The 26,407-nt window shown below is 45.7% G+C and overlaps 1 protein-coding gene across 1 annotated transcript in view; it reads left to right on the top strand.

Moving 5' to 3' along the window:
* The window catches only part of Jag1 (jagged canonical Notch ligand 1), a 35,775-nt gene extending 18,786 nt beyond the window's left edge, over positions 1-16,989 (top strand). Inside the window, exons 6-26 of the mRNA XM_052725011.1 lie at positions 1,739-1,869; positions 2,211-2,330; positions 3,131-3,244; positions 4,423-4,536; positions 5,162-5,275; positions 5,863-5,909; positions 6,206-6,379; positions 6,837-6,987; positions 7,920-8,084; positions 8,508-8,621; positions 9,147-9,260; positions 9,354-9,467; positions 9,634-9,750; positions 10,221-10,248; positions 10,701-10,786; positions 12,053-12,166; positions 12,761-12,870; positions 12,961-13,194; positions 13,411-13,542; positions 13,696-13,846; positions 14,730-16,989. Coding sequence (XP_052580971.1) covers positions 1,739-1,869; positions 2,211-2,330; positions 3,131-3,244; positions 4,423-4,536; positions 5,162-5,275; positions 5,863-5,909; positions 6,206-6,379; positions 6,837-6,987; positions 7,920-8,084; positions 8,508-8,621; positions 9,147-9,260; positions 9,354-9,467; positions 9,634-9,750; positions 10,221-10,248; positions 10,701-10,786; positions 12,053-12,166; positions 12,761-12,870; positions 12,961-13,194; positions 13,411-13,542; positions 13,696-13,846; positions 14,730-15,187 — 2,902 coding nt within the window. The 3' untranslated portion in view covers positions 15,188-16,989. The remainder of the gene's footprint in view (positions 1-1,738; positions 1,870-2,210; positions 2,331-3,130; positions 3,245-4,422; positions 4,537-5,161; positions 5,276-5,862; positions 5,910-6,205; positions 6,380-6,836; positions 6,988-7,919; positions 8,085-8,507; positions 8,622-9,146; positions 9,261-9,353; positions 9,468-9,633; positions 9,751-10,220; positions 10,249-10,700; positions 10,787-12,052; positions 12,167-12,760; positions 12,871-12,960; positions 13,195-13,410; positions 13,543-13,695; positions 13,847-14,729) is intronic.
* The last annotated feature ends 9,418 nt before the right edge of the window (positions 16,990-26,407 follow it).

Genomic DNA, 26,407 nt, shown 5'->3' with positions numbered 1-26,407 from the left:
GAATAACTTGGTAGATGTCTCTGTTAGGGTCAGGATTTTTATTTGTTTTTGTTTGAAGTCCTCCATGGCCTCCTGTGGTTGCTTTTTTATGCTTGGGCATTGAACCTTCATTAATTAGGAGGTTAGGTTGGGTCCTCAGCTGTCCTGCTTGGTTTTATTAGGCAAACTGAAGAAGCATAACCATCCTTCACTTGGGACATTGAGGGAAGACATCAGTTCCCTTATGTCTTCTAAGTTAAGAATACTGATCTGACAGAATGGCTTCCTACCCTCCTACCTCCCATTAACTTGGGTATCTGCTTCTGAAAATTATTCCCACCAAATGACATACTTTGTTCTTAGGTCAGTCTTTTAAATAGTCACCTGTCATTTCACTGATGGTCTAGTTTACAGACAGCAGAAGCCTGTGTCTGATTAACTTTAAGCCCCACATTCTGGTGGCTGTCAGTGTTTGGGTGTGGATGACTGTCTTGAGAAGTTAGGAAGTAGTCAGGATTCTCAAGGGTTCAGTGGCTTCTCAGCCTGGGTGATTAGCTAATAGCTAGATTTCTATAATTTTCCCATGACCAGGATTTGCTCTTTGCCTCCAGCTCTCTGGAACTGAAAGCCCTTCCTTCTGGTTGGGGAGGGAGGGAGGACCACCAGGGGGTGTTTTTTTTTGTGTTTTTTTTTTTCCTTCCTCCAGAGTCACAGCTGAGAGGTTTCTACAGAGTTGGATCTGACCCTGCATTTCCCTAGGCTCTGCTCTAGGCTGATTCTGCAGGACCTACATTTGCTCCATCTTCATGCTCCGGCTGCTTGCCGGCCCCTGCCTTTCCCCGGCCCCTGCCTTTTCCCGGCCCCTTTGTTAGAGACTGATTCTGAGAGGGAGGTTCAAGTTGCAGAGGGCTTGGAGGCCTTGCCCTCCCCTACCCCAAGTGAAGGTTTATGTTTGTGTTTCTGTTTGGGCATCAAAAGTTCCATGTGACCTCAAAGGAGTATGTTGAACAAGGTACTTATAAGGGAAACTCAACTCCCCCAAGACTACATAAACCAAGCTGACCCCCGTCTTTCCCCCTCCCCCTCTTACTTTCTAAAGTGAGAAATAACTATAAATCAGCATGCCTGGCCAGGGTAATGGGTCATGAATTATCTATGGGATTGTTTCCTAGCACTCTTGCCCCCCCCCCCCCCCCCCCCCCCCGCTGCTTCCTACAGAGATGGGTGTAGAGATCTACGTCTTTGTAATGAGGTTGCTCTCCTTCCTTCCTGTTTGAGTCTACAGATCCAGTGAGCTGCTTCCCTGCCGCCCTCTTGTCTCATTGAGTTCTGTGCACTGAGGTTATACGGAGGGTGGAGTAGGGCTTCATGTGCAGCAGTGCAGCATTGCAGCATTGCAGGGTTGTATGGCTGTGGTCGCCAGAAGCTCCTTCCCCTTGTATGGTCTGTCCTGACTGGGACCTGGGATTGATTTATGCCAGTCCCTACCCCTTAGTTCATTCCTGGGAGCCTGAGAAGAGAATGGCTTTGTGGAGGGCACCCCATGCTGGCCGCTCCCCAGACAACTCTCTTTTTGTCCGGGGAGGCTGAGAGGACACCCTTTGTCCCAACTGTGAAAGTGTTCATACAGAACTCCCTGCAAGTCTGAGAAGTCAGCTATCCTGTCCTTCCTGACAAAACAGAAACAGCTGTGTGTTATAATTATGTGCATCTCTGGCTGTTCAGAAGGCTAAGGAAGGGGTTTGCTGTCTGTCTGCAGGTGCCAATATGGTTGGCAGGGCCTGTACTGCGATAAGTGCATCCCGCACCCGGGATGTGTCCACGGCACATGCAATGAACCCTGGCAGTGCCTCTGTGAGACCAACTGGGGTGGACAACTCTGTGACAAAGGTATGACCACTGTGGAGCCTTGGGGGTGGCGTGAGAACTTGACAGCAGTTGGGGGAACTGAGGTTATGCGGTAGAACAACATTAATACCACTTCTGGTTTTCTGGTGTTGCTGGAGCTAAACCCAGGGTCTTGTGGATGCTAGTGCCCTACCTACTATTATAGGTACACCCCTGGCCCTGTTTAACTTTCTACAAGGCCTCTTATTAGGACTGTTTGAATTTAAAGTTGTAGGGTGATTGTTTGGGGGTGAGCCATATCTTTAAAACTTGCATGGCCTAGAACTGGGACCAGTTAGCAGTTTTTTGTTTTGTTGTTTCATAATTTTCGGGTCTTTGGGCAGATCTGAATTACTGTGGAACTCATCAGCCTTGTCTCAACCGGGGAACTTGTAGCAACACTGGTCCTGACAAATACCAATGTTCCTGCCCTGAGGGCTACTCAGGACCCAACTGTGAAATTGGTAAGTGGCCCAAGCTGGGCGGGACCCCTTTGTCTTCATTTTCTGTCCACTTTATTTGAAAATCAAATAGTTTTTTTGTTTGTTTTTTTTTTTTAAGACACAAAATTGGGTGGGTAGGGAAGGGGGGTTTAGATTTGGAAGAATTTGGGGGAGGAGGTGAATATGATCAAAAGTATATAATAGGAAATTCTTAAAAAAATAAAATAAAATTCGGAGCTGAGAAGTGGTAGCTTGAGGTGTCAACATTGATGGTCACCAAAGGATTTGGGGTTTATTTGTAGCTAAATTCTGTGACTCAAATGCAGGACAGCCTAGACAACTGATGAACAGAAGCTAGCTTATTTTATTTAGAATTAGTCAAGATGGCATTGTTTTGATAATAGCCTTCACACATATTCATGGAGAACCATGACAAATTGAAAAATCCCAAAAGAAAAATCAATACACTTAACACACCTGTAAAAAAGATGAAACAGCCCCTATTATCCCAGCCCTTCTATGAGCCTGTGGAACGTCTCCAAATCCCTAGTGCTTTGAGGTGGTGTTGACAATGGACGTTGCGGGATTCGAAATGAACCTCGGCTCTAGCAGGTATTGAAAATCTGACTTGAGACAGCTTAGTTGGAAAGTTTTTACCCTAGTCACCCCACAGCAGAGTTACATCACAAACTTGCTGTTGTTGTTGTTGTTATCTGCTTAGGCTAGTCGCCAAGGCAGGAGCCTGGACGGCGGCAGGAAGGGAAGGAATAAGGTGTGCCACACGCTTTCCCCCCTCACTGACCCGCTTTCTCGTTACACAGCTGAGCACGCTTGCCTCTCTGACCCCTGCCACAACAGAGGCAGCTGCAAGGAGACCTCCTTGGGTTTTGAGTGTGAGTGCTCTCCAGGCTGGACTGGGCCCACCTGTTCCACAAGTAAGTCAGTCCCAGGTTTTGTCACGTGTCTGTTCTGAAAGATTATTGTGTTAAGAGAGGGTTTGTGGGAGAGACCTAGACTTGTCCAATGTACACGTTAGTGATACATCTACCTTGGTGGGAGAGGAGTGGGTACATTCAACAGTTTGGTGCATGGTCTGATAGCACTTGGATGATTCCCAGAATCCCCTTCCTAACCACCAAAGTGACTAGTGATGTGTCTGTGATGGATAGAATCAGATTCCCTTGCATATGAGCTTTGGACTTGTCTCCCCTAGTCCTGTGGTACGAGAATTCAGATCAACCTTTGAATATTGTCAGAAGGCTTTGAGAAAAGGAGTTGAGTTGCAGCTTGGCTCTGAGGCTTGACCATGTTATTGGGGTGCTTCTCAGTGAAGAGCTCTGGTCACACACAATACCAGAATTAGGCAATATGTGGTCTTTAATGAGTTCCTGGAGTATGAGGTTCAGCCAAGCCTGAAAACCACTGTCCTTGGCACCTTAGGAGCAGTATGTGGCGTGGTTAAGGATGTGGGTTCTGGAGGTAGTAGGTGCCCCTGCCCTTGCCCTGACTTCTGAAGCCCCAGCAGTCCTTTCAACCTTTCCTGCGCCCTCTTTAACCGGGGCAGAAGCAGTTCTCCTCTGTGAGGATTGTCAGTCAGTCTCTGTGCAAATTTATAAATCAAGTGTGGCACACATTATAAATGAATGAGATCTCTAATGGGGCCTTTTGCAGCCTCTGTGTATGTGAGTTTGGGGAAAACTTGTAAGCAATTCACAGGAATAAGATTTTCCATGTGTAAGAAGGTTACATTTCCATGCCTTCTCTTTTTGATCTCTGAGCCAAGAAGGAAAGCGTTCTCTTAAAGGTAAAGATAAAGCAGATACGAATGTCCCTTGTCACCACTAAGTTGATGCTCTGTATGTCTCCAACTACATTTCTTTCCCTTGCTGCTTAGGGACGGATTAACTGAACTAGGGCAGTGGGGGATTTAAAGCTAAAATCAAGGCTTGGGCCTGTTCATTACCTTCCTTACTCATGGCTTTCCTTAGACTTGTAGCAGACGTCCAGTTCCTAGGTGAAGGCTCTTCTTCTGGAGGGTGCTGCTGCATTATCTAATTGCCAAGTGGATCGAATGAAATTAAACTGCTGCCCCTCTCTTGTTCTGGTTGGACAGACATTGATGACTGTTCTCCAAATAACTGTTCCCATGGGGGCACCTGCCAGGATCTGGTGAATGGATTCAAGTGTGTATGCCCGCCCCAGTGGACTGGCAAGACATGTCAGTTAGGTAAGAAAACTCTTGTGACCATAATTCTTAGCCAAGGTTGGCTCTGCTCATTAGAGCTGTGCGGAAAGATGAGCATGTGGCCAGCAGTGAGTGTGTGTGCATTTGCACTCCATCATACTAAGTAATTTATTATCAGGGTCTAATGGGCCTGGGAAAAATAACTTACATGCAAATGGCCTAGCATTTTTAGGTCCTGTGGGAAAGTCCTGGGATTCCTTGAACCATGTCAATGGTCTGTCCTAGGAGTGTTCAGCTGGGTTCCCAACAGGGATGACCTCTTGAGGGATGAGCTGTCTGCATTCCCTTTGCCACATTTAAACCCCAGCAACTGGGGCTGCACTGGGTTTTGCCCAGAACTGCTTGGTGACTTTCTGCCATTCTGTTGGGGGCTGGTTGCTAGCCAGCAGCCCAAAGGAAAGTTATCAATTAGTGTCCCTTATTGGATAATGACTGCGGAGAGGGCGCTGATGCTCCAACTAGAGGACACCTACTCTTTCTTATTTAGCTAGCTTGTTAAAATGTCTCCTGTTTCAGACCAGCTCTATGGTGTTTCTTTTCAAGAGGATGGTGCGGGGGAGGAGGTGCAAACCCCCGTTTGTCAGTGCTCACCCTTGCTTCTTTTCAGATGCAAATGAATGTGAGGCCAAACCTTGTGTAAATGCCAGATCCTGTAAGAATCTGATTGCCAGCTACTACTGTGATTGCCTGCCTGGCTGGATGGGTCAGAATTGTGACATAAGTGAGTGACTTTGTGTCTGTTTTGGTTTTTTTTCTTTTCTTTCTCTCTCTCTCTCTCTCTCTTTTTTTTTTTTTGGGGGGGGGGAACTTGGTCGATGGTGTCTCTTATCTATTTATCCCCCTGCCATCCATTTGTTTTACAGAAATTCCCTAGTCAGTAGGGTGCTAGAGGGTGTCAGAGGCCTAAGCACTAGAGTAGGGGAGGGATGGAACCCGCTGCTGCCCTGTATGAGCTGTTCAGGCACTCTCTGGCTGAATAGAAGGAAAACCTTATATTATAGCGGGAAGGGAATGTTTTTGGAGAGGGAGTGGTCAGGCTGGCACAGCAAGGAAAACATACAATTTATCAGGCTTGTTAGCTGCTAAAATTGGGCATATTCTGATAAGGTGATTAAAACAATGATGTGAAGTTTCACTCCCTTGTCTCGGAGGATTAGGGAGGGTCCCCACCCAGTGTAAAAACTTTATCTCACCGGAAGCACAAGGAAATCTGATTGAAACTTTTATCAGCCCTGTACTTTTCAGGTAAGCCCGATTGAATGTTATGAGCCTCTTTAACATGATGACTTGTTTATTTATTTTTTTTAGATATTAATGACTGCCTTGGCCAGTGTCAGAATGACGCCTCCTGTCGGGTACGTAAGTCATTGCTTAAATGGGAACAATCTTAAGATTTGTATGTGATACTAGGAGAGCCTTGTCCCTGTGGGATTACAAATGTGGGTGAAATGCTGAGCTTCTCACCAACCCTAGCCTTCGAGAGCCATTTAAAGGCATGAACTCAGAACTGCTAGTCCACACCAGAGCTTAGCATGTGGCCATGTCAGCGAATTGCCAGAGCTATAGCAGTCATGATAAAACACTGATGTTCTGTGTTTTCGAATACATAGAAAAATATGCATGTGTTTCTCTCCCCCTTCTCCTTTTCCAGGATTTGGTTAATGGTTATCGCTGTATCTGTCCACCTGGCTATGCAGGCGATCACTGTGAAAGAGACATCGATGAATGTGCTAGCAACCCCTGCTTGAATGGGGGTCACTGTCAGAATGAAATCAACAGATTCCAATGTCTGTGTCCCACTGGTTTCTCTGGAAACCTCTGTCAGGTGAGTGGGGGCAAAAACTGCAGATCGCCAAGCTTTAATGTTGAAACCTTTTCTCTGCCACCCTCCCTTGCCCCCTCTCCATCCTCCCCAGCCCCCTTCCCTACTCTAGTGCTTAGGCCTCTGGCATCCTCTAGCACCCTACTGACTAGGGAATTTCTGTAAAACAAATGTGGGTAGAAGCGGGTGTTGATGAATGAGTTTCTTCTTGATGACTGTGGCCTGTTTGCTTGGCTTTGAGTTGCATTACATAGCCCCGTTTCTGCTCTGTCACTCTGCCCTGTGATTTAATGATTTTCTGGGATATGGCAGGCCCTAAGGGTTATATATAGGTCTGTTGTGTGTAAGGTGTCTCCATGTAGAAGTGGTTGGAGGGGTCAGTTGTTTACTGCCCAGAGACGTGATGGTGACACCCTTGCTTTCCTTTGACCCTCTCCTTCGTACTCCTGTCCCTTGACAGCTGGACATCGATTATTGTGAGCCCAACCCTTGCCAGAATGGTGCCCAATGCTACAATCGTGCCAGTGACTACTTCTGCAAGTGCCCTGAGGACTATGAGGGCAAGAACTGCTCACACCTGAAAGACCACTGTCGCACGACCCCCTGTGAAGGTACCTCCTGTGCCCTGGACCTGTCTGTCTCTAGACTACCTCCTGCCACCTCCCCTTGAATAGTGGTTATGGGGAGGAAAGACTTGTAGATGGGAAATACTTTGTCAGATCACTTAGGAAAACAAGAACATATGGAGCTAATCTGTCAGGCTGCCAGTTGGGAGACCCACGTGTATGAGTAGCCCAAGGGAGAGAATGTGAAATCCATTTGTCATTCCAGTTCAGAGGTGGCCGGGTTTGTGACAAAAAGAATTACTCCAAGGGGCACTGTCAGTGGCCCTCTGTCGCAGTGGGGAAGTTTTGGGTTTGCGTAGGTTACAGTAGCCATGGCAGGGTGTTGGCCGCTGACATTTAGAAAGTCACTTGTGCTTGACACTTTTGTGTCTGTGTATGTAGTTCATTTAAAAATAAGTACATTGGCCTATAGCTACTCTCTTGGGTAGTATAACTTTAAACTTATGTAGGTTTGTCCTTTGGCTTTGCTTAAGATAGAGAAAGAGAGCCAGGTAATGGTGTTGCACACTTCTAAGTCCCAGCACTCAGGAGGCAGAGGCAGGTGTTTCGAGGCCAGCCTGGTCTACAGAGTGAGTTCCAGGACAGCCAGGGCTACGCAGTAAAACCCTGTCTCAGAAAACCGAGAAAGAAAGAGATGAAGTGTGAAGGTGGTCTGTCTTCTTTGACAAGCATTTAACAAATCAGATGTTAAGGTGTGATGTACAAGTAACTTTAAAAAATATTCTGTCCACTCGGGAGTCTTAATTTTATCTATCATAGGAACATTGTTGGGTTTTGGTCCCCAAGTGCCTCTTGATATCTTAACTTATTAGCCCAAGAGTGACCCTCTCCAATCAGGCAGGCATGGGCTAAGTCCTCTGCTTAGAAATGCTGTCTGTGGGTGTGCGGTTGGAGTCTGATCCCAAGCCTATCTTCAGTGATTGACAGCTGCACTGTGGCCATGGCCTCCAATGATACGCCTGAAGGGGTGCGGTATATCTCCTCTAACGTCTGTGGACCCCATGGGAAGTGCAAGAGCCAGTCGGGAGGCAAATTCACCTGTGATTGTAACAAAGGCTTCACCGGCACCTACTGCCATGAAAGTAAGACTCCACTGGGAATTGGGAGCCCAGTGGGTACCGAGCTTGGGGAGCATTTGTGTTTGAATTGCTTTAGTCAGAAACAAAGGTAGAGGAGACCAGTAAAGGTTTATTTAGGTCTCATATGGAGGTAGTAGTCAATTGATAAGACCACCAATAGCCTCTTGAGCTTCCCAAGATGAATCTTACTTATTTGAGTGGTCCCTCTTTTCTGTAGAAGTTTCTTCCCCAGGCAGGCCTACCAAATAAGCCAATGTATGAGGGTCTTAAAGAAAACGGGAGGTACCTTCTAGAAGTCTCTGGCTAGAAAGGGTGGTGGTGTTTCCAGGTGCATTCTCAGGCAGCTGTGAAAGTCACCAGGTAGTGCTAGATGACATCATGATGTGCCCTTCCGCTCCTCATTTTCCCTTGCACTTCCTTTCACAGATATTAACGACTGTGAGAGCAACCCTTGTAAAAATGGTGGCACTTGCATCGATGGTGTTAACTCCTACAAGTGTATCTGCAGTGACGGCTGGGAGGGGGCCTTCTGTGAAACCAGTGAGTTGCTGCTGCCTTGGGGAACAGATGGCTCCAGGGTGAGGGATGAGGGTGGGTGGGGTGGAACGAGGTTACCACCTTCCCTTGGGAAGCCTTCCTTTGCGGTCTTCCTGAGATTTCCATTATGGTGGCTGTAATGGCCTCATCTCATGTATCTCCTTGGCATTTATTAAGGCTTCTGGGCAACAGTGGGGAGGAACCACTGCTGGGGAATGATGGAAATAGATTGGTAGTTAGAATGAGTGCCTGGAAGGAACCTCTCTGATTTGATTGTAATTTCTGTCCATCTTGATTTTAATTGCCATGGGCATTCTAGAAGATTGTATCCTATCTTCATAACTTGTATTCATTCCTCCTAGCTGAGAACTTCTTGAAAAGGGTGATTATATTGAAGTCCTAGGACCAACTCACTTGTTCTTGGGAGGCAGCATAGAAAGCCAGGGTTGGATCTCACCATAGGAAAGATGCCCCTTATTATCGCGAATGGACTTGGAATCTTCTTCAGCTGTGTCTCTTTGGTTCTAGACATAAATGACTGCAGCCAGAACCCCTGTCACAATGGGGGTACATGTCGAGACCTGGTCAATGACTTTTACTGTGACTGCAAAAATGGATGGAAAGGAAAGACTTGCCATTCTCGTAAGTGTAGCTGCCAGGATCCTCCTGTCTGTTTTCTGTGGGAGGGGAGCTCTCCAGCACAGACACTCATGCTCTAAGGTCTTTCTTCTTCAGGTGACAGCCAGTGTGACGAGGCCACATGCAACAATGGCGGTACCTGCTATGATGAAGGGGATGCATTTAAGTGCATGTGTCCTGGTGGCTGGGAAGGAACAACCTGCAACATAGGTAACCTTCTGCCTTAGGTGGGACTTGCTGTGTGCATGGCCATCATCTGTGCTTACCTGCCACTAAGCTCCTGGGACTCAATGATCATTCTCTTGGGTCTGGTTCTTGCCCTCTCAGACCATCTTGGATCCTCAGGAAGGGGTGGTCTTAACCTTTTGTCTTACAGCCAGAAACAGTAGCTGCCTGCCAAGCCCCTGTCATAATGGAGGCACCTGTGTGGTCAACGGCGAGTCCTTCACCTGTGTCTGCAAAGAAGGCTGGGAGGGACCTATTTGTACTCAAAGTGAGTGGCCTCCCTTGAATTCTTCCTGGTCTACTGCAGCCTGTCCTTGACACTCCTGGGGACCTGGAATTGAAACCAGAAACACTGCTGTTTGATGTCTGCTTCTGTATCACCTGGGTCCTTATTAATGACTTGATGGGATACAGCCCTGACCTGGCCATGAGAAAGTCACCCGTGAGATAAGTGGGGACAGATGGTTTCTCTGTTCCCAGCTCTGGGTCTGACCAGCAGCCTGCCTCCTTCCATTCCACCCCCGCCCCCTGCCCCCATTCCCTACCAGGGCCTCTTCCTGTGTACATGTATCCCACGGCAAATGAAACTGAGTATGATCCAGGCCTGCTTCCAATTTAGACTAGGTTTTCAACCTATCTGACTGGTGTTAATTGTGACTTTATCATTTGAGTGTTATGGAAATAAGTAAATGTGATTTTTATGGAGACCCCCAAAGTTAAGTTGTTTTTTCTTTGCAGATACCAATGACTGCAGTCCTCAGCCTTGGTAAGTGTGGCAACCTTTTAAGCTAGTACTTGGCTGTAAGGTGATGGGAATCTCCAGGGATGAAGTTGAAAATGTAGGTTCTGATTCAGGAGATCTGTGGTGTGGGGCTGTGAGTTTCTAACAAGCTCCCAGGTGACCCTGTCCTGCTGCTCTGTGGACCACACTTTAATTATCCAGGTTGTGTCTTCATTTAGAGCAATGATTCTCAACCTTGGGCTGCACACGAGAATTACCTGGGGAGCTTTTAAAAGTCCCAGTGCCTGGGCTGCAACCGAGACCTAGAAAATTAGATTCTCAGGGGGTGGGACCTAGGCATCAGGATCTTTAAGCGCCTCAGTCAGCAGCAGATATGGCCTGGGGTGAAAGCTGATGTCTGTGGCAGGCATGGCTTCATGTGATGGATGGGTTGTAGACCTGGATGTTGGTAACAAAGGTCACCTTTGATTTCTTAGTTACAACAGCGGGACCTGCGTGGATGGAGACAACTGGTATCGGTGTGAATGTGCCCCGGGTTTTGCTGGGCCGGACTGCAGGATAAGTAAGTACCACTGTATCTCATTTTCCCATGGCTTTACTTGTCCACCCTCCTCAGCATTCCAATCTTTCATCTTTAAGGGCAATTAAGACCATGGTTCCAATTAATCTCCTTCATCCAGCTTGGATTTAAATACCCCTGGCTGATATCCTTGCTGGTCATTCTCTGGGTGGCACAGCCTGCCTTGTTCTCAGGGAGCATGTCAGCCAATGACAACTAAGCTATGAGGGGGCCCTGAGGAAAGTGTTTGCTTCCCTCGTGAGTAGCATGAAACGATGGTCAAGCTATTGTCCAGGAAGGCAGCTGGGTCTCTGGCTTCTAGAGACCGTTCTGTAGTCTAGGCCCCAGAGAACTGATTAGAATCAAAAAGTGAGAGAAAAACTGAATTCTGAGGTTTTTTTTCTACTTTTTTTTTTTTTTTTTTTGGTTTTTCGAGACAGGGTTTCTCTGTGTAGCTTTGCGCCTTTCCTGGAACTCACTCTGTAGACCAGGCTGGCCTCGAACTCACAGAGATCCGCCTGGCTCTTCCTCCCGAGTGCTGGGATTAAAGGCGTGCGCCACCACCGCCCGGCTTTTTTTTTCTACTTTTAAAAACATCTCTCCCCTCCCTACACACACACACACACACACACACACACACACACACACACACACACACACACACACGCGCGCAGAACCTTGTTGTTCTTTTCCTCATATTCTTTGAAATTTTAGTGGTATTTGCAGTCCCACAGTCTGAGATGGACTGGACTTTAGCGCTAGATGGATAGGTTGTATCTGCTTTGCCTTCTAAATCAGGCTTTGGCAAAGGACGGTCTGGGGGCCACAGCGGTCCCACCTGTTTCTGTAAGTGAAGTTTTATTGGCACTTGGCTACACTTCTGCTCTTTCTCATTGTCTACACCTACTTACAGGGTGACACCAGAGTCCAGTCACTGGGACAGACTCTATGGCCCAATGGAGTTCAAATTTTCATTCTGACCCATGATCAGGGAGCGATTGCCAGCCTTGCTGTAAAGCGTACAGTCAGAAGAGAAAGAACCTAAGGAAAAATGCTGCCTCTCCAAATGTTCTCGGCTTCAGAAGCCAGGACAGGGCTGGTCTTTGGGGGCCAGTGGCTAATAGAGGCTTTATGAGCGACGAGTGATCTGTTTGTTGCGTATGTGGAAATTCGCCAAGCTTGTACTTAGGATCTGGATGCTTTGTCGATGTTTGTCAAAAACAAAAAACTCTTTCCACTAAAGCCTGAACTTGAACCCATTTCTCCTAGACATCAACGAATGCCAGTCTTCCCCTTGTGCCTTTGGGGCCACCTGTGTGGATGAAATCAATGGCTACCAGTGCATCTGCCCTCCGGGACACAGTGGTGCCAAATGCCACGAAGGTAGGTGTGCCAGGGTCTGGCTGCCTGTGTGTCTTCTGAGTTGAGTGGGCATTGCAGTCACCATTTGACTGTTCACACTGAGGGCACCATGCTCAAGGAGGAAGGGAACAGCAGGAAGGTAGCTGTTGATTTCTGTTGCCACAAAATCACTGTGTAGCAAACTTCCTTAAATCCTTAAAAGCCAGTGGCTTGCAGTATCCGTTTTTGTGGCTTGTAGCATGATGGGTGAGCAGAGTAATGATTGCAGGTCCAGTTCTGGTTGACTGGTCATCAGCTCTCTCTGAGGCATGTACTCTTCACAATAGATGTCAAGCACATGGGGAGGGGGAGGCGGGGGGAGGCAGTTCAACTCTGAAAGCTCCGTTCGGGGGTCTCTCAGGTCACATCTGCTGACACTGCTATAGTCAAGGCACCAAAAGTGAGCAGTCAGTGGGGATGGCCAGTGCCCGTGCCTGACATTGCAAGAGGAGCTGTTATCATGTGACAAAGGACATGGGTGTAACTATTTCTTAACAGGGAGGGGGTAAAAAGTTCAGAACCACGATCCAGTCTGTGGAAAAGGAAACCTCCTCCTCAAGCGTCTCCACCTCTCAGTTTCAGGGAGATCTTGCATCACCATGGGGAGAGTGATACTTGATGGGACCAGGTGGGATGATGACTGTAACACCTGTCAGTGCCTGAACGGACGGATCGCCTGCTCCAAGGTAGGGCGATGGAAGTTGCTGTAGTTCTCAAGTGTTAGTCATGGGTAGACATTCCTGCTAAGCCACCGGCTCCTGTTTTCTCCTCCACAGGTCTGGTGTGGCCCTAGACCTTGCCGGCTCCACAAAGGGCACAGCGAATGCCCCAGTGGTCAGAGCTGCATTCCAGTCCTTGATGACCAGTGCTTTGTGCACCCCTGCACTGGCGTGGGCGAATGCCGATCCTCCAGCCTCCAGCCAGTGAGGACCAAGTGCACATCCGACTCCTATTACCAGGATAACTGTGCAAACATCACTTTCACTTTCAACAAAGAGATGATGTCTCCGGTATGTAACTTCTTTAACCGGGGGTGGGAGTGTGTCTGCTTCTTTCAAAGCAGTATGGCAAATGAGGGTGTCCATCTACTTTTCGATAGCCATAAGTTGTCTCTTAGAACAAAGTGAGGCTTGAATCTAGACATTTGAGGCCATGAGCCTTTTTCCTTCCATTGTTTTACACGAGTGTTTACATGTTTTTTTATTTTTGTTTTTTAATCATTGCAGGGTCTTACCACTGAGCACATTTGCAGTGAATTGAGGAATCTGAATATTCTGAAGAATGTTTCTGCTGAATATTCAATCTACATAGCCTGTGAGCCTTCTCTGTCTGCAAACAATGAAATACACGTGGCCATTGTGAGTATAAGACCATTTCACTGCTCATTATTTGATTACAAGGGAGTTCAGTTAGGCACTATCAAACAGCAGCTGCATTGAAAGCATTAGTTATCCTTGCTGTGGTGTTATTTTGAGTGATGACTGCCATCTGATAATTCACTTTTTTTCTAGTCGGCAGAAGACATCCGGGATGATGGGAATCCTATCAAGGAAATTACTGATAAAATAATAGATCTTGTTAGTAAACGTGATGGAAACAGCTCACTTATTGCTGCTGTGGCAGAAGTCAGAGTTCAGAGGCGTCCTATGAAAAACAGAACAGGTGGGTGTCCATTTGGAACGTATCCTTTCCTGGTGGCTGTGCAATGGATTTGACCACACCGTCCAGGAAAGCCATCAGCTAGGAATGATCTGACAGTCAGTTACCTCCTGCATCTTAGAAGCCCCTCTACTGGGAAAACTCAGATCCATCAATCTCCTTGCCCAAGGTCACAAAACCTACGTCGGTATTGGCTGATGAAGGCAGAGAGATACACCTGACCCTTCTCTCCCACTAGCACGCTGTATGTACTATCTTGTTGGCAAGCTCCCATGAAGAAGAAGTGTGATCCGAATCTACTGCAAAGTCCTGGGGCAGAGCAGTACCTGCTCCGAGCTGTTGATGCTGCTCAAAGGCAGCTTTGGCTTTTTTGATGCTAGCACAGCTGGTCCCGAGCACTGAGAGGCACTCACTGGATGGATGGCTTGATGGTCTGTCAGGATATTCAAATTCCCCTTTTGACAATCTGGAGTGCCACCGTTCAGGATGATCAGAAACCAGGGCTTCTGACTCTGGGGAATTTGCCTTGTTAATGCTTGTATTGGTTTTCTGTTGACTCTGAAATTGGCCTTGATCCTGAGCCACCAAAGTAGCCAGACTCCCTGGGACCAGAAGCAACCCCTGTCCTGTGAAGTTGGGAGGGACCATAGGAGTGCTACTGTGTTTAGCAGGTGCCTCTGCAGACAAATACCTTAGAGGGCCAGCATCTCAGCAATAGTTTACCAAGCTGTGAAGTGACAAACTGTAGCTTCTGTTGTGAAAAGGGACTTGTCCCCACAGTGCCCCTCTCAGGAACTGAATACAGGAGAACCAGTGTTGGTGTTTTTCTGTTCCCATGGTGATAGCTCTTCTTTTTGAGTTCATTGGTCTTTTGCCTCTCTTACAGATTTCCTGGTTCCTCTGCTGAGCTCTGTCTTAACCGTGGCTTGGGTCTGTTGCTTGGTGACAGCCTTCTATTGGTGTGTTCGGAAGCGGCGGAAGCCCAACAGCCACACTCATTCTGCCTCTGAGGACAACACCACCAACAATGTGCGGGAACAGCTGAACCAGATCAAAAACCCCATTGAGAAACATGGAGCCAACACCGTCCCCATTAAGGATTATGAGAACAAAAACTCCAAAATGTCCAAAATAAGGACACACAACTCCGAAGTGGAGGAGGACGACATGGATAAACACCAGCAGAAAGTCAGGTTTGCCAAACAGCCAGTGTACACACTGGTAGACAGAGAGGAGAAGGCCCCCAGCGGCACACCAACCAAACACCCGAACTGGACAAACAAACAGGACAACAGAGACTTGGAAAGTGCCCAGAGCTTGAACCGGATGGAGTACATCGTATAGCAGACAGTGGGCTGCCACCATAGGTAGAGTCTGAGGGCACCCCGGGGCTTGTAGTTTCTTTAAACTGTTGTCGTATTCCAGTCTGAGGCTGTTGACGTGGAATCCTGTGTTAATTTAAGTTTCGACAAGCTGGCTTCCACTGGCACTGGTAGTTTTCTGTGGTTGGCTGGGAAATCGCGTGCAGCGCTCATGCTATGCAAAACCTAGTGAATGTGCCTGGGTGTACATTCCCCTGCAGCCGACATATCGGGGGGCTCCCAGGAGCTGCCCAGCCCTAGCCAGGAGCTTCCACTTGTGCCAGCGGTCCTAATGGTGACGCAGCATTAGGATCATAGTTCTATTTATATTTATTGACTCTTGAGTTGTTTTTGTATATTGGTTTTATGATGACGTACAAGTAGTTCTGTATTTGAAAGTGCCTTTTTGCAAGCTCAGAACCACAGCAACTATCACAAATGACTTTATTATTTATTTTTTTTATTGTATTTTTGTTGTTGGGGGAGGGGGGCTTTGATGTCAGCAGTTGCTGGTAAAATGAAGAATTTAAAGAGGAAAAATGTGTCAAAAGTAGAATTTTTGTATAGTTATGTAAATAATTTTTTTTATTAATCACTGTGTATATTTGATTTATTAACTTAATAATCAAGAGCCTTAAACCATCATTCCTTTTTATTTATACATAATGTGTTTAGAACTGAAGGTTTTTGATAGTGTTGTAAGAATATGACTTTTTTTTCCTTTTTGGTGAACTTTTCTCATTACATGTTGCCTGTAAGCCAAAATTAAGGTGTTTTGGAATAGTAGTTTCTCTTGAAAGGATAAGATAGGCTTCTTCACCTGGGAATACTGATGGAATTTTTTCTTTCCGACGTCAGGTGTTCAAACACTTCCTTTAGGGCATCACTTTAAGACACGTTTTAAGGACTGACTGGGGCAGATTGAGAATTAGTCTAGAACAGGTTTTTTCTTTTTCTTTTCTTTCTTTTCTTTTTTTCCTGCTTTAGACTTGAAAAGAGACAGGCAGGTAATCTGCTACCGAGCAGTTTAAGGGAACGAACTGAGCTATGATTTGCTGTAGCCAGAATGTGAGTGGTTGAATCTCATTCAAAGTATCAAATTAATTGTGTGAAGGCGGAAGCGCACCAATCTTACTTTGTAAATTCTGATTCCTTTTCACCATTCGTATGTAACGCTGAACCACTTGGAGATTTGATTTCGTTGTTGTCTACTGCGTTTAGGGAGTATTCTAATAAGCTAGTTGAATACTTGAACCATAAAATGTTCAGTTAGATCACTGTTTAGATTTATCATAGAGTACACTGCCTGCCTTAAGTGAGGATATCAAAGTGCTATTACCAAGTTCAAGATCAAAAAGGCTTATAAGACAGAGTAATCCTGGTTCACCGTTGAGACTGGGAAGATACTTTGTATTGTCCTATTAGTGTTATATGAACATAAGAATGCATCTCTGATGTGTTGTTCCTGGCAATAAATTTTGAAAAGTAATATTTATTAAATTTTTTGTATGAAAACATGGAACAGTGTGGCCTCTTCTGAGCTTATGTAGTTCTTGCTGGCTTTTCCATCCCACTGTTTGGTGCTGGTCATTCAGTCTGATGGAGCATCTGGAAGGGGCCAGGGTGACGCACTTTTGGAGGCTTTCAAACAGCAAAGCTTATCTGAGTTCTTAAAAAAAAAATACCTTGGGGCTGCTGTGAAGGCGGGAGCTGTGGGATCCCTCGATTCCCTGGTTATTTGACAAGTGTGAATACTGCTTGAATAAATACCACTGGATTAATGGCTTGCAGTGTGGAGGTGAATTGTTTGGGAGCATTCATAGGGGATGCCCACTGCACTAACAGGGTTTTAAATAGGTTTGGGATTGGTGTGGGGTGAAGACAGACACTTAGTGCTCTCTCGTTTTTTGTGTTTTTTTTTTTTTTCCTCCTAGCTGTTTGGGTTGGATTAATAGCGATACCCTGCTGTCGTTATATACCACACCCTATGGCTTTATGTGTATGCCTATCCCTGGAGATTCTCTTTGCCACACAGTGGGTAGTCTGATGTTTGGGCCCATCTAGTTACCACCTTGACCCAGGGAATGAGTATTGGGCTGCCTCAACATGCAGACTTTGGGTGATGGGTATCTGACTTCCTGAGAATTTCTGATATCAAACTGTCCTCCATATCTGTAAAGGGCAAGAAATGAGGCTCCCGGTAGCTCCAGGGGCCTTGTCTGTTCCCACATGGCGGGGTTCAGGAAGCTGGCCTCTGGTTCCTCTTCAGCAAGGGATGAGTTGTGAAAGCCACATGGACAAATTCCTGGGGCTGTGCAGAGTCACCAGGAATTCCCTGCTTCTGGTTAGGAAGCCAAAGCTTACCTTTCTCAGAACACTCCCCAGCACCTAGCATTCAGGCTTGTCCACAAGCCCCTGAACTTAATGGTATAACACAAACGGGGTCAGCCAACGTTGAAGAGGCATGTTCTGTTTTTGTCCTTGGGAAGTTTTCTCTTTTTCTACCAGTCTCAGGATTATTCGCAGGTAGGCAACTCATTTTAGGATGGATGAAGGGTTTTGAGTGTCCCCTGAACCTCTGTGCATGAACAGAAACCACCAAAGGATTCAGTGTCTCTACCAGCCCTAAGAGTGCCCAACAGTGTTTTGTTTGGGTGCCTCATTGAAGTACTTCAGAAGGACCCAGATAGGGATGAGTTTAGATTCCCACGACATCTTGCCTTGGTGAAGCAATACTTTGTCATTAATCTCTGTGGGTAGACAGCTGGTTTCTGCAAGGTGGGGTCAGAAAAAAAGTAGGGACCCTATAAGCCAGGAGACAGTCTTGTTAAACAGCACCAGATTCAAATAGCAGTCTGAAGTAATACCTTGTTCTGGTGGTTTGTAAACTTGGATTCTGCAGGACTCCAGAATTCCTTGGATAGCTGCCAAGTAGTTTTGTGCCAAGAAAAAAATTAATGAGCTTCTGCAGTTCTTCATTCCAGGAGAGAAGTGATCTTGAGATTCATGGGTGTTGCCTTGACGAGCCTTCAGTCCCGACACTGAGTAGTGGGAGGGCATAGGTCAGACTCCTGTGGGCACGGCTCAAAGCCAGGATTGCGGAGAGAAAAGGAAGCAAAGCAGGCCCGGTTATGCTGGGGTCAGGGGTAGAAAACAGGACTGAGCTTCAGTACTCCGGGAGATGTTCTCAGCCCTCCTTAAAGAAGCGTTGAAAGAGAAAAGTTCCAGTCCAGAATCTCACTAGCTTGAATCCTAAGGTTAGAATATGCCATGAGACGACACCAGATGAGAATTACCCTGAAGCTGATGGCTTTACCTGAGAAACTAGCCCCAGATTCTAGACAACTGTGAAGTAGGAGACAGGTGGACACTTTACTTAACTAAATGCAGGTGAGACTCTCAAGAAGCATGCCTCCCACTTTCTTCATTGCAGAACTCCAGGCCCATCCCCAGACCCTGTGGGATCAGAACCCACCAAGGTAGGGTCTTAGCATCTACATTTGCAACAAGCTTTCGCCTCCGTCCCTTCCCCCTTTTGCTTACACACAGTAAAAACTGAGAACAACTCCACTGAAGTACTAAAGTATATGCTCTTCATTAATTACAATGTTTTTCCTCCTTGTTAAATGAAATTAAATAGCCTGGAAGCCAATGTGTTGCTAAATTACCACCTGACATCATTTTTAAGTAAAATGATTACACTGCCCCTTAAGCAAGTTGTGGTCTATGTGATTCATCTTTATTAGCTGATCTGAGGGGTCAGTGAGTCAAAGTTAACTTATTTAGTAATATTTCTTTGGTAGAAAGGAGCCAAAGAAAGCAGAGTGTATGGTCCCCACCTTCCTAAATGTTATACCTGCTTGTTTCACAGTGAACAAGTAAGCTGCTAAATATCAGCTGCTTCTAAAGAAAAAACAAAACAAAATCTGTCCTAGAGGCCCTTCGGGGTTTGGACTTCAGCTGAACGAAGCTCCACCACTTCCGTTTTGACTGTGGGTTGGTTTCTCGCTTCTACTGGGAATGAGAAACAGGAGTTCAGAGGTTCCCGGGCTGGGAAGACATAAGCATAGGGGTTATGGGAAGCCTTCTCCTGCTAATGTGTATTTATACTTTGTAAGCTCTGATTCATCCAAGCACTGGAACACAAATCTGCTTCCTGAGGTTCAGTTTTTAAATAGATAGTTTGCAAAAACAACAATTATTTTTCTTAACATTTTTCCCCCCACTGCACAAGCAGCTAAACCTCCTGGCTCATACTATGTCAGTCTCTAACAATGCCAACAATGGCTTGGTTATCTAAGGTAGAATGGGGTCCCCTAGGCAGTTCTTTGAGGTTCTTGTCCCAGAAGCCTTAAAAACAGTTTAGAGGTCATTAGGACAATCTTGTTGCATCACTTCAACTTCATGTGATATTTCTCGGTGTACTAAAGGTAAGGAATTTTCCTTGGTGAGCAATTGCTTTCTGGTGGTCATGAAAAGGGCAAGCAAGGTTGGGAGTGAGTGCTTGCAGGACTGTGGCAGTGTGGTCGCCTGGCAGTCAAGGGACCTGTATGGCATCCTCTGAGACCATGTCAAAAGGGTGTGTCCTCCGTGCTTTGGACATAGATTCTAGCTGCAGTGCTTGCTCTTGCATGCCAGGTACAACCTTTCTGGCATAGAGTGTGTTTCTTTCAAGTCCAAAGCAGCTTTTACAAGTCTCAAATTATGTATCATTATGCACGGGTCCAGTATTAACCTGTGATATGCAAGTCAGGGAAATTATCTTACAGTAAAGGCTCTTAAATCCAGTAAGAACCTTGAATGGAAGTCGGCCCATAGCCTCCCCAACCCACCCCTCTGAAAATACCCACACCAGAGTACCAAGGGTTGAATTCTTTATCCACAGAGCAAAAGCAGTCACCAGCATCATGAAAGATGCAGCTTTGTTTTAAAGTCATGTTGTCCTGGCAGGGCGTGTGTGTGGCTCCTGGTGATTCCAGGGGAGGCACAGGTTTGCAGCTGCCCTTCTAATGACTGACTACTCAGGCAGCCATACTGATTGTCCCCTCTGTGGTTAGCATAAGGAGGGTGAAAAGCTTCTTTGCTTCATCCTCACAGAGACATGTGCAGTTGAAAAGTCTTCATCACAGAGTTGCCGAATGCTAGTATAAGCAGTGATCTTCCCCATCAAAGGATCCCAGAAGGGCAAACTGAGGCCTCAAGAGGTTTGGGAATTGTTCAGACAGCAATAGCCAGGCCTAGAACTTGGGAGCCCTTCCTTCCTGGGCTGCTCAGTGTTATGCTTCATCTGGGAACTTACCAGATTTATACCAGGATCCAGCCTTGGCTGAGATCTCCATGAAGCACTGTGATTTGTGCTAAACAGGAAATAAATACAAAAGCTCATGGAGCCTCCAGGGAGAAGATACCTGTACCATACTTGAACTGCATTTACCTTGATAGTGGCATCTCTGAGTTGGGGAGAAATAGGTATTTTCTGAATCACAGATGAAGTTCTAGCCCTTTTGGGCTGTTGCTTTGTTCTTGGGAAGTTTCAGACTTCCTCTTTAGGTTTCTGCTTCATAGAATTAGAAAATGAATTGCAGGAAAGGGGGTTCAGAGAGGAAACAGACAAGTCTCCATAGGTTTCACCCTTCCCTTGCTTGTGTGCACATGCAGTGCTATACATGTACACACACACACACACACACACGTGCATATTCAGAAAACTTCATGGGCATTTCAAAACTGTAGTGTCACTATTGGGTCTGCTTGCCTCCCTGATGCAACCATCCTCTTGGGGTGTGTGGTAGTAGTAGTTAATCAAGCTTCATACCATGTTCCCTAAACATGCCTACATCATCGAGAAGGTTCCTTCTATATTATAGTAATAAAAAATCATCTGATCATTTAAAATTACTAAAATCCAGATTGAATGAGCCAAAAGTGGTTATGTCCAGTGGGTCACTGGTTCCTACAGCTAGCTGCTACAGATATGTCTTCACAACTGTCTGGTCACAGCTCTGCTTTTCCTCACTAAAATGCTACTCACTCTCTGCCTTCTCCCACTCAGGTTGATAAGTTAGAATCACCCCTTTGAGTCATCTTTTACCCATCTGTCCCTGTTTGCAATGTCAGTGTGGCCAGACCATCCCTCTGTACCAAGTACCCACGAAGGAATGATTTGGATAAACTCCATCCTGTGGAGAGAAATATAAATCCTCCAAATTCAAGTTGGAACCCTCAAATACTCTCAACGGGTTCCCTATGGCTTTGTAGTGTTGGAAATATATTTTAGAAAGTTCCTATCACAATGCAGCAGCATAGGGCAAATGTGGATGGCCTGCAGGTTTGAATAAAACTAAGGCAATGTGCCCCTGGGGTAAAGAAAAAGGAGCAGGATGGGATGAGATGGGAAGAGGGTCAGGTCTCATCACGCCCTCCTTTCTCCATCCACACCCAACCATCTCCAGCTTCCTGGGTGTTCTCATTTGAACAACGCTGGCTGTAGTACAGTTACCAGAGAGGTTCTAAAATATTTCCTCCAGCACTTCTGCTTCCACACTGGCCTGGCTCATCATTTGACTGTTACTTTCACCCCCTTGGTGTGCAAGGCAGACCGTATGTATCCTCAAAGGCAAGAGCTTTTGGGCCAGACTTCCTTGATTCCAGTAACAGCTCTTCCATCCACATTTCTGGTTTTGGAACTTTTCTCCCACTAGGGCCTTGTTTTTGTGCTTTGGGTTTGGACCGACTTGGAGATTTCCAGAATTCTTTGTGCCTCAATTGCTTTGCCATGCAGTATTGAAAACACTATAGGAAAAAGAAAATAGGCTGCTATTTAGTTTTTCAATTGTGATATGATAAGAATCCATTAAAAGATGAAGGTATTCAGTTAGATGGACACATATCAAAGAAGAGCTACAGGCTGCAGGATCTAGTGGTAGGCCAAAATCTGCGATGGCCTTCAAGGATTCCTGGCCCCTTGTTATTGAACAAATACTGGTACTACAGTGATGGATGTTTGTAAATGTAATGTCTCACTTGGGTAGACATTAAAATATAAATTTCCCAGGGACACTAGATAGTCACAATACCACAGTAATGCTTTTTGTTTGTTTTTAGAAGAAAAATGTCTCTGGTCACGAAAGGAGAAGTCAGTGAACTCAGTGTATGAGATATTCAAGGCAATGGAGGTGTCTCCATTAATGAGGTGGAGGAGGGCTCATGGCAAAGACTTCTAGGAGATTCCCGGCTTTACCTGCTGTTGCAAGGAAGGTTACAGTGCAAGGGAGTTCAGTGATGGACCTTTGCCTGGTTGAGCCTTCAAATGAGGATAAAATGTAACTAACATCCCAATTTCAGTGTTATAAGGCACTGAACAGAGGAGCTGGCTAAAAGGTGTCATAAATGATGGGGTAATTGATTTATGCATTGCCAAGGCACTAAATCCATAGTAATTTGTTATATAGCAATGGAAAGCTACAGCCTTCTTATAAAGGGGATTGACCCAGGCTGTGCTCACATCCAGACACTCTGGTGGTGACTATACAAAGGGTTGCCTTTTTCCTTGATCAGTTCAGTGCCTGCTACCAGTAGAGCAGAAAGAAAAGCCCATTTAAGATGAGAATGAACTATAAGACTACAAGAAACAAAACAAAAACGAAACCAAGCAAACATACGAAAAACAACTTGGGGCCCTGTTAAATTCCACACAACTGTGTGGTCTGCATGGATACATTGCTGACCACAGCCTTTGACTGAAGCAGTTCTCCTTTCTCCATCCTCCCACTAAAATCAGTGCCCAGCTCAGGTGCCTGGATTTGGAGGGCTTTGGGACATGGTATTGGATCAGTTTCCTATTGTTGTGAAAGGACCTGACATTTGACTACTTTTAAGACGTTTTCAGTAGATTGGGCATTCCAGAAATACTTTTTGTAATAGTTCCTCCCCTATAGAGCTTTTCCCAACAATTATGTACACTCCATGCCTGTCACATTGCATAGTGGTCTTCCCCTCCACACCCCTGGATAGAGAACAGACTAAATGTCAAGACCAACCTTCTCTCTCCCTTGTCTTGCTCTCATGGCAGCTGGTCTAGGCAGACATGCATAGCTGCCAGCAGAGCAGCCAAGGGTTCTTGCAAATTCAGTGGGCATTCCTAAAATATTATAGGAATGTGGGATTAGACCTAACAAACACATAAAACAAGAGCCTAATTCATGTACAACCAGGGTTCAGGAGAACATCAGATTTGATAAGAAATGTCATCTTCAAGGGAAAGCATGCCAATTTGCTGTAGAAAGTTCATAGATGGATGGAGCATATTTGTCCTTGAGTTCTTTCCAATTAGAGATTCTTAGCTTCACAATAAAACTCTTAACAGTAGATACACTCCTCTGCCCCCTACTCCTTTACACAGAGAGGCCCTGGTTCCAGAGATACTTTTGGATGGACAGAGCCCTCCTCACTGGTGAGCCACTGGAGAAAGCTTTCCCATGTGTTTCTTGTGCATCTCCTACTGTGCAGAATGGCACAAGGAAAAAGCTTACCAGGGTAGCATTTTAAGGGGGGAATATGTAAATAAAACCATGCTGCTGTTTCACAAGCTTCTGGCATCCTTAGAGGAAGGAGGCTTTTTCCAGACTCCTCCTCCTGGGATATTGTACCAAACGCCCAGTCCAACTCTGATTTACCTACTCAACCTTCCTCTGACAAGAATGGAGGAGCTGATATGAGCCCTTCCAGGCACCCACAGTGGCTTTGGGAAAGAAACCTCTGTGTTCTCACCAGACAGGCATGTTAAGGAGTCACTGGGCCTAGAAAAATATCCAGCCATCCCATCACCTGCCTCCTCTGGAGAAAGGGCTGCCAATCTGCCCACTGCTTGGGGGCAGGTGGAGAAAGGGTGTGCGGCATTTAGTAGAAGTAAGAGCTAAGTGTGCTTGTGTGTGTGTGTGGCGTGGTGAGTGTGCTGAGCACAGTGACAAGCAGTAACAGAAGAGGAGGCGAAAGGGCGTGGGAGACTGCGGACTCCTTTATAGCAGCTCTTCTGCCCTAAAGCAAGTCAAATCCCTGCTGTGGAGTTGCTTTCTCTTCCTCCCTTTTGAGTCTTCTGTGCTGAAGTGACCTCTTCCCCGTGGAGGTCAGCGCTCTGCTCACCCTGACACACTCGCCTTCTGGGGCTTGATCGCCTTAGAGCCCCAGAAAAAGATGTCTCCAGCTAGTTTCTGAGAGAAAAGCTGTAGTAAATCTCCTGCAGAAGTTGGTTTTCTTTTTAAAGAAACCACAAAACACACACACACACACACACACACACACACACACACACACACACACACACACACACGTCTTCTGGGAACTCTACAGAAAGCAACAGACAAACGCAAATTGTACATCATCATAGAAGCCTCTCACAACCTAATTTACCCTCTAATATAAATCAGGCTCGGTAATGAATGAGGTTTTAAGAAATGTAACTGAACTTAAAATACAAGGTCAGTATCTCATCCTAGGTAATCCTTTGCACGATGAGAAAGTCTCCCGATTTTCCCACAGGGTTATTTCACATGCGCTTTCTGAGCCAAAGTATTTTAAAAGCATTCGTTCTTCCGTTGCTCTGCCAAATGCTAGCTTGAGATTCACATGTGCTTTTAGAGAGCCTATTAATGATATTAATGATCATGGATCAAAGGCAAACCCCAGAGGTTTATGTAGAAATTCCAGACAATTATTTAGGCACTTTGAAAACTCATCTTCCGAGTGAGGGTAGCAGTATCTCAATGTGGGGAATGGTGTGTGTGTGGATGTGTAGGGTCTAACACAAGAGAATAGAGGAGCCTCAGAAGTAAAAGAAACACATCCCTCTGATTAAAATGCATAGCTATTAATTGACACCTTGTCCCTAAAGACTTCTTTGTCTCCTTTGTCTGAAAGCAGGTGTACTTTGGATGTGGAGGAAGCCCTCTTTTAAGGGATATTTGTCTCAGTCAACCCTGCCTCTCAACATCCAGGATTTACATACGTACAAATACCCCATTTTGAAAAAGTAGTTTCTAACTATGGCATCACATGAAAATCATTGTTTGGGGGGCTTTAAAAAATACAAAAATGCAGGCCCAACCAATCCCAGGGAGTTACACTGAGCTACAAGATACATAGGTGATTCCAACTAGTGTCCACTGTAGGGAAGCCTTTCTGAACAGATGGAGAAATTAACATAAGGTTGTGGTATGCTTATTTCAGTACTTAAACGACTATGGGTTACACTTAAAATACTAGACAACTTTGACAGATGAAGAAACTGAAGCCTGGAAGGTTAAGTGACTTATATTAAAACATATATAAAAACCTATTAATGGCAATGTAGCTCCTGGATCCTGGGTTTGCAGCTTGCAGTACCTTGTTGTTACATGGTTTTAGCTCTCCAGTCCAGGTTTCATGCACAGGGCAGGATATCTTTTGTGTGGGTTTTGCCACACAGTGTACCAAGATGACCAAAACACTAAGAAATGGGTTTACCCATTCAGTCATTCTTCATATTTCACATACAGCTCTCATTACATTCTCAAAATGACACGGAAACACATTTGGAGGGACTGGTATAGGGCCACCAGAGAAATCTATTTACAAGTGACCAGAGGCCCAAGGGACTGAACATTAAGGTGATACAGAGAAAGAGGTGGTGCAGAACTTCAATCAGTCCTGAATAAAGACCAGATGCTCATGCAACATGTAAATGAGTTCACTTGGGAGGAGGACAGAGTTCTCTGAGAAGGTGGCAAGATCATGCATAGAAAGCCCTTCCTAAGAGGCCCAATGAAGCTCAGTGGGAACAGACTCACACTGTTAAGACAGCTCAGAACCTTAAGAGTCAATTTAATCTTAATGATTCTCACTAGGTTCCCTAAACCTAAATCTTTAAGGCTAGTGGTTCAAATGATTCCTTTAACTTAACAAGATTTCCAAAACCCAAGAAATGCTCCTGGGAGGAAAGACATTCTTACAAGCAGAACATAATTAGGAATAACATGTTCAGAAAAGGGTGCTTTGGATATGCATTCTTTGAGCTTAGTTAGCGCCCACCAGCTGCTCTGGGGAGCAAAATGCACGGTTTGACTGAGTTTTGCTTCAATAAACTACAATTCACAATCTCCGGTAAGAATCACTGGTGATGGAAACTTCAATGTAGCACGGTGATACTCTGCTGCTATTGAAACTTACC

This window comes from Peromyscus californicus, unplaced genomic scaffold, assembly GCF_007827085.1.
Source record: "Peromyscus californicus insignis strain IS unplaced genomic scaffold, ASM782708v3 Scaffold_7__1_contigs__length_154581171, whole genome shotgun sequence".
NCBI classification, from domain to species: domain Eukaryota; kingdom Metazoa; phylum Chordata; class Mammalia; order Rodentia; family Cricetidae; genus Peromyscus; species Peromyscus californicus.
Note: the sequence above shows the minus strand (reverse complement) of the source record. Positions and strands in the feature narration are given on the sequence as shown.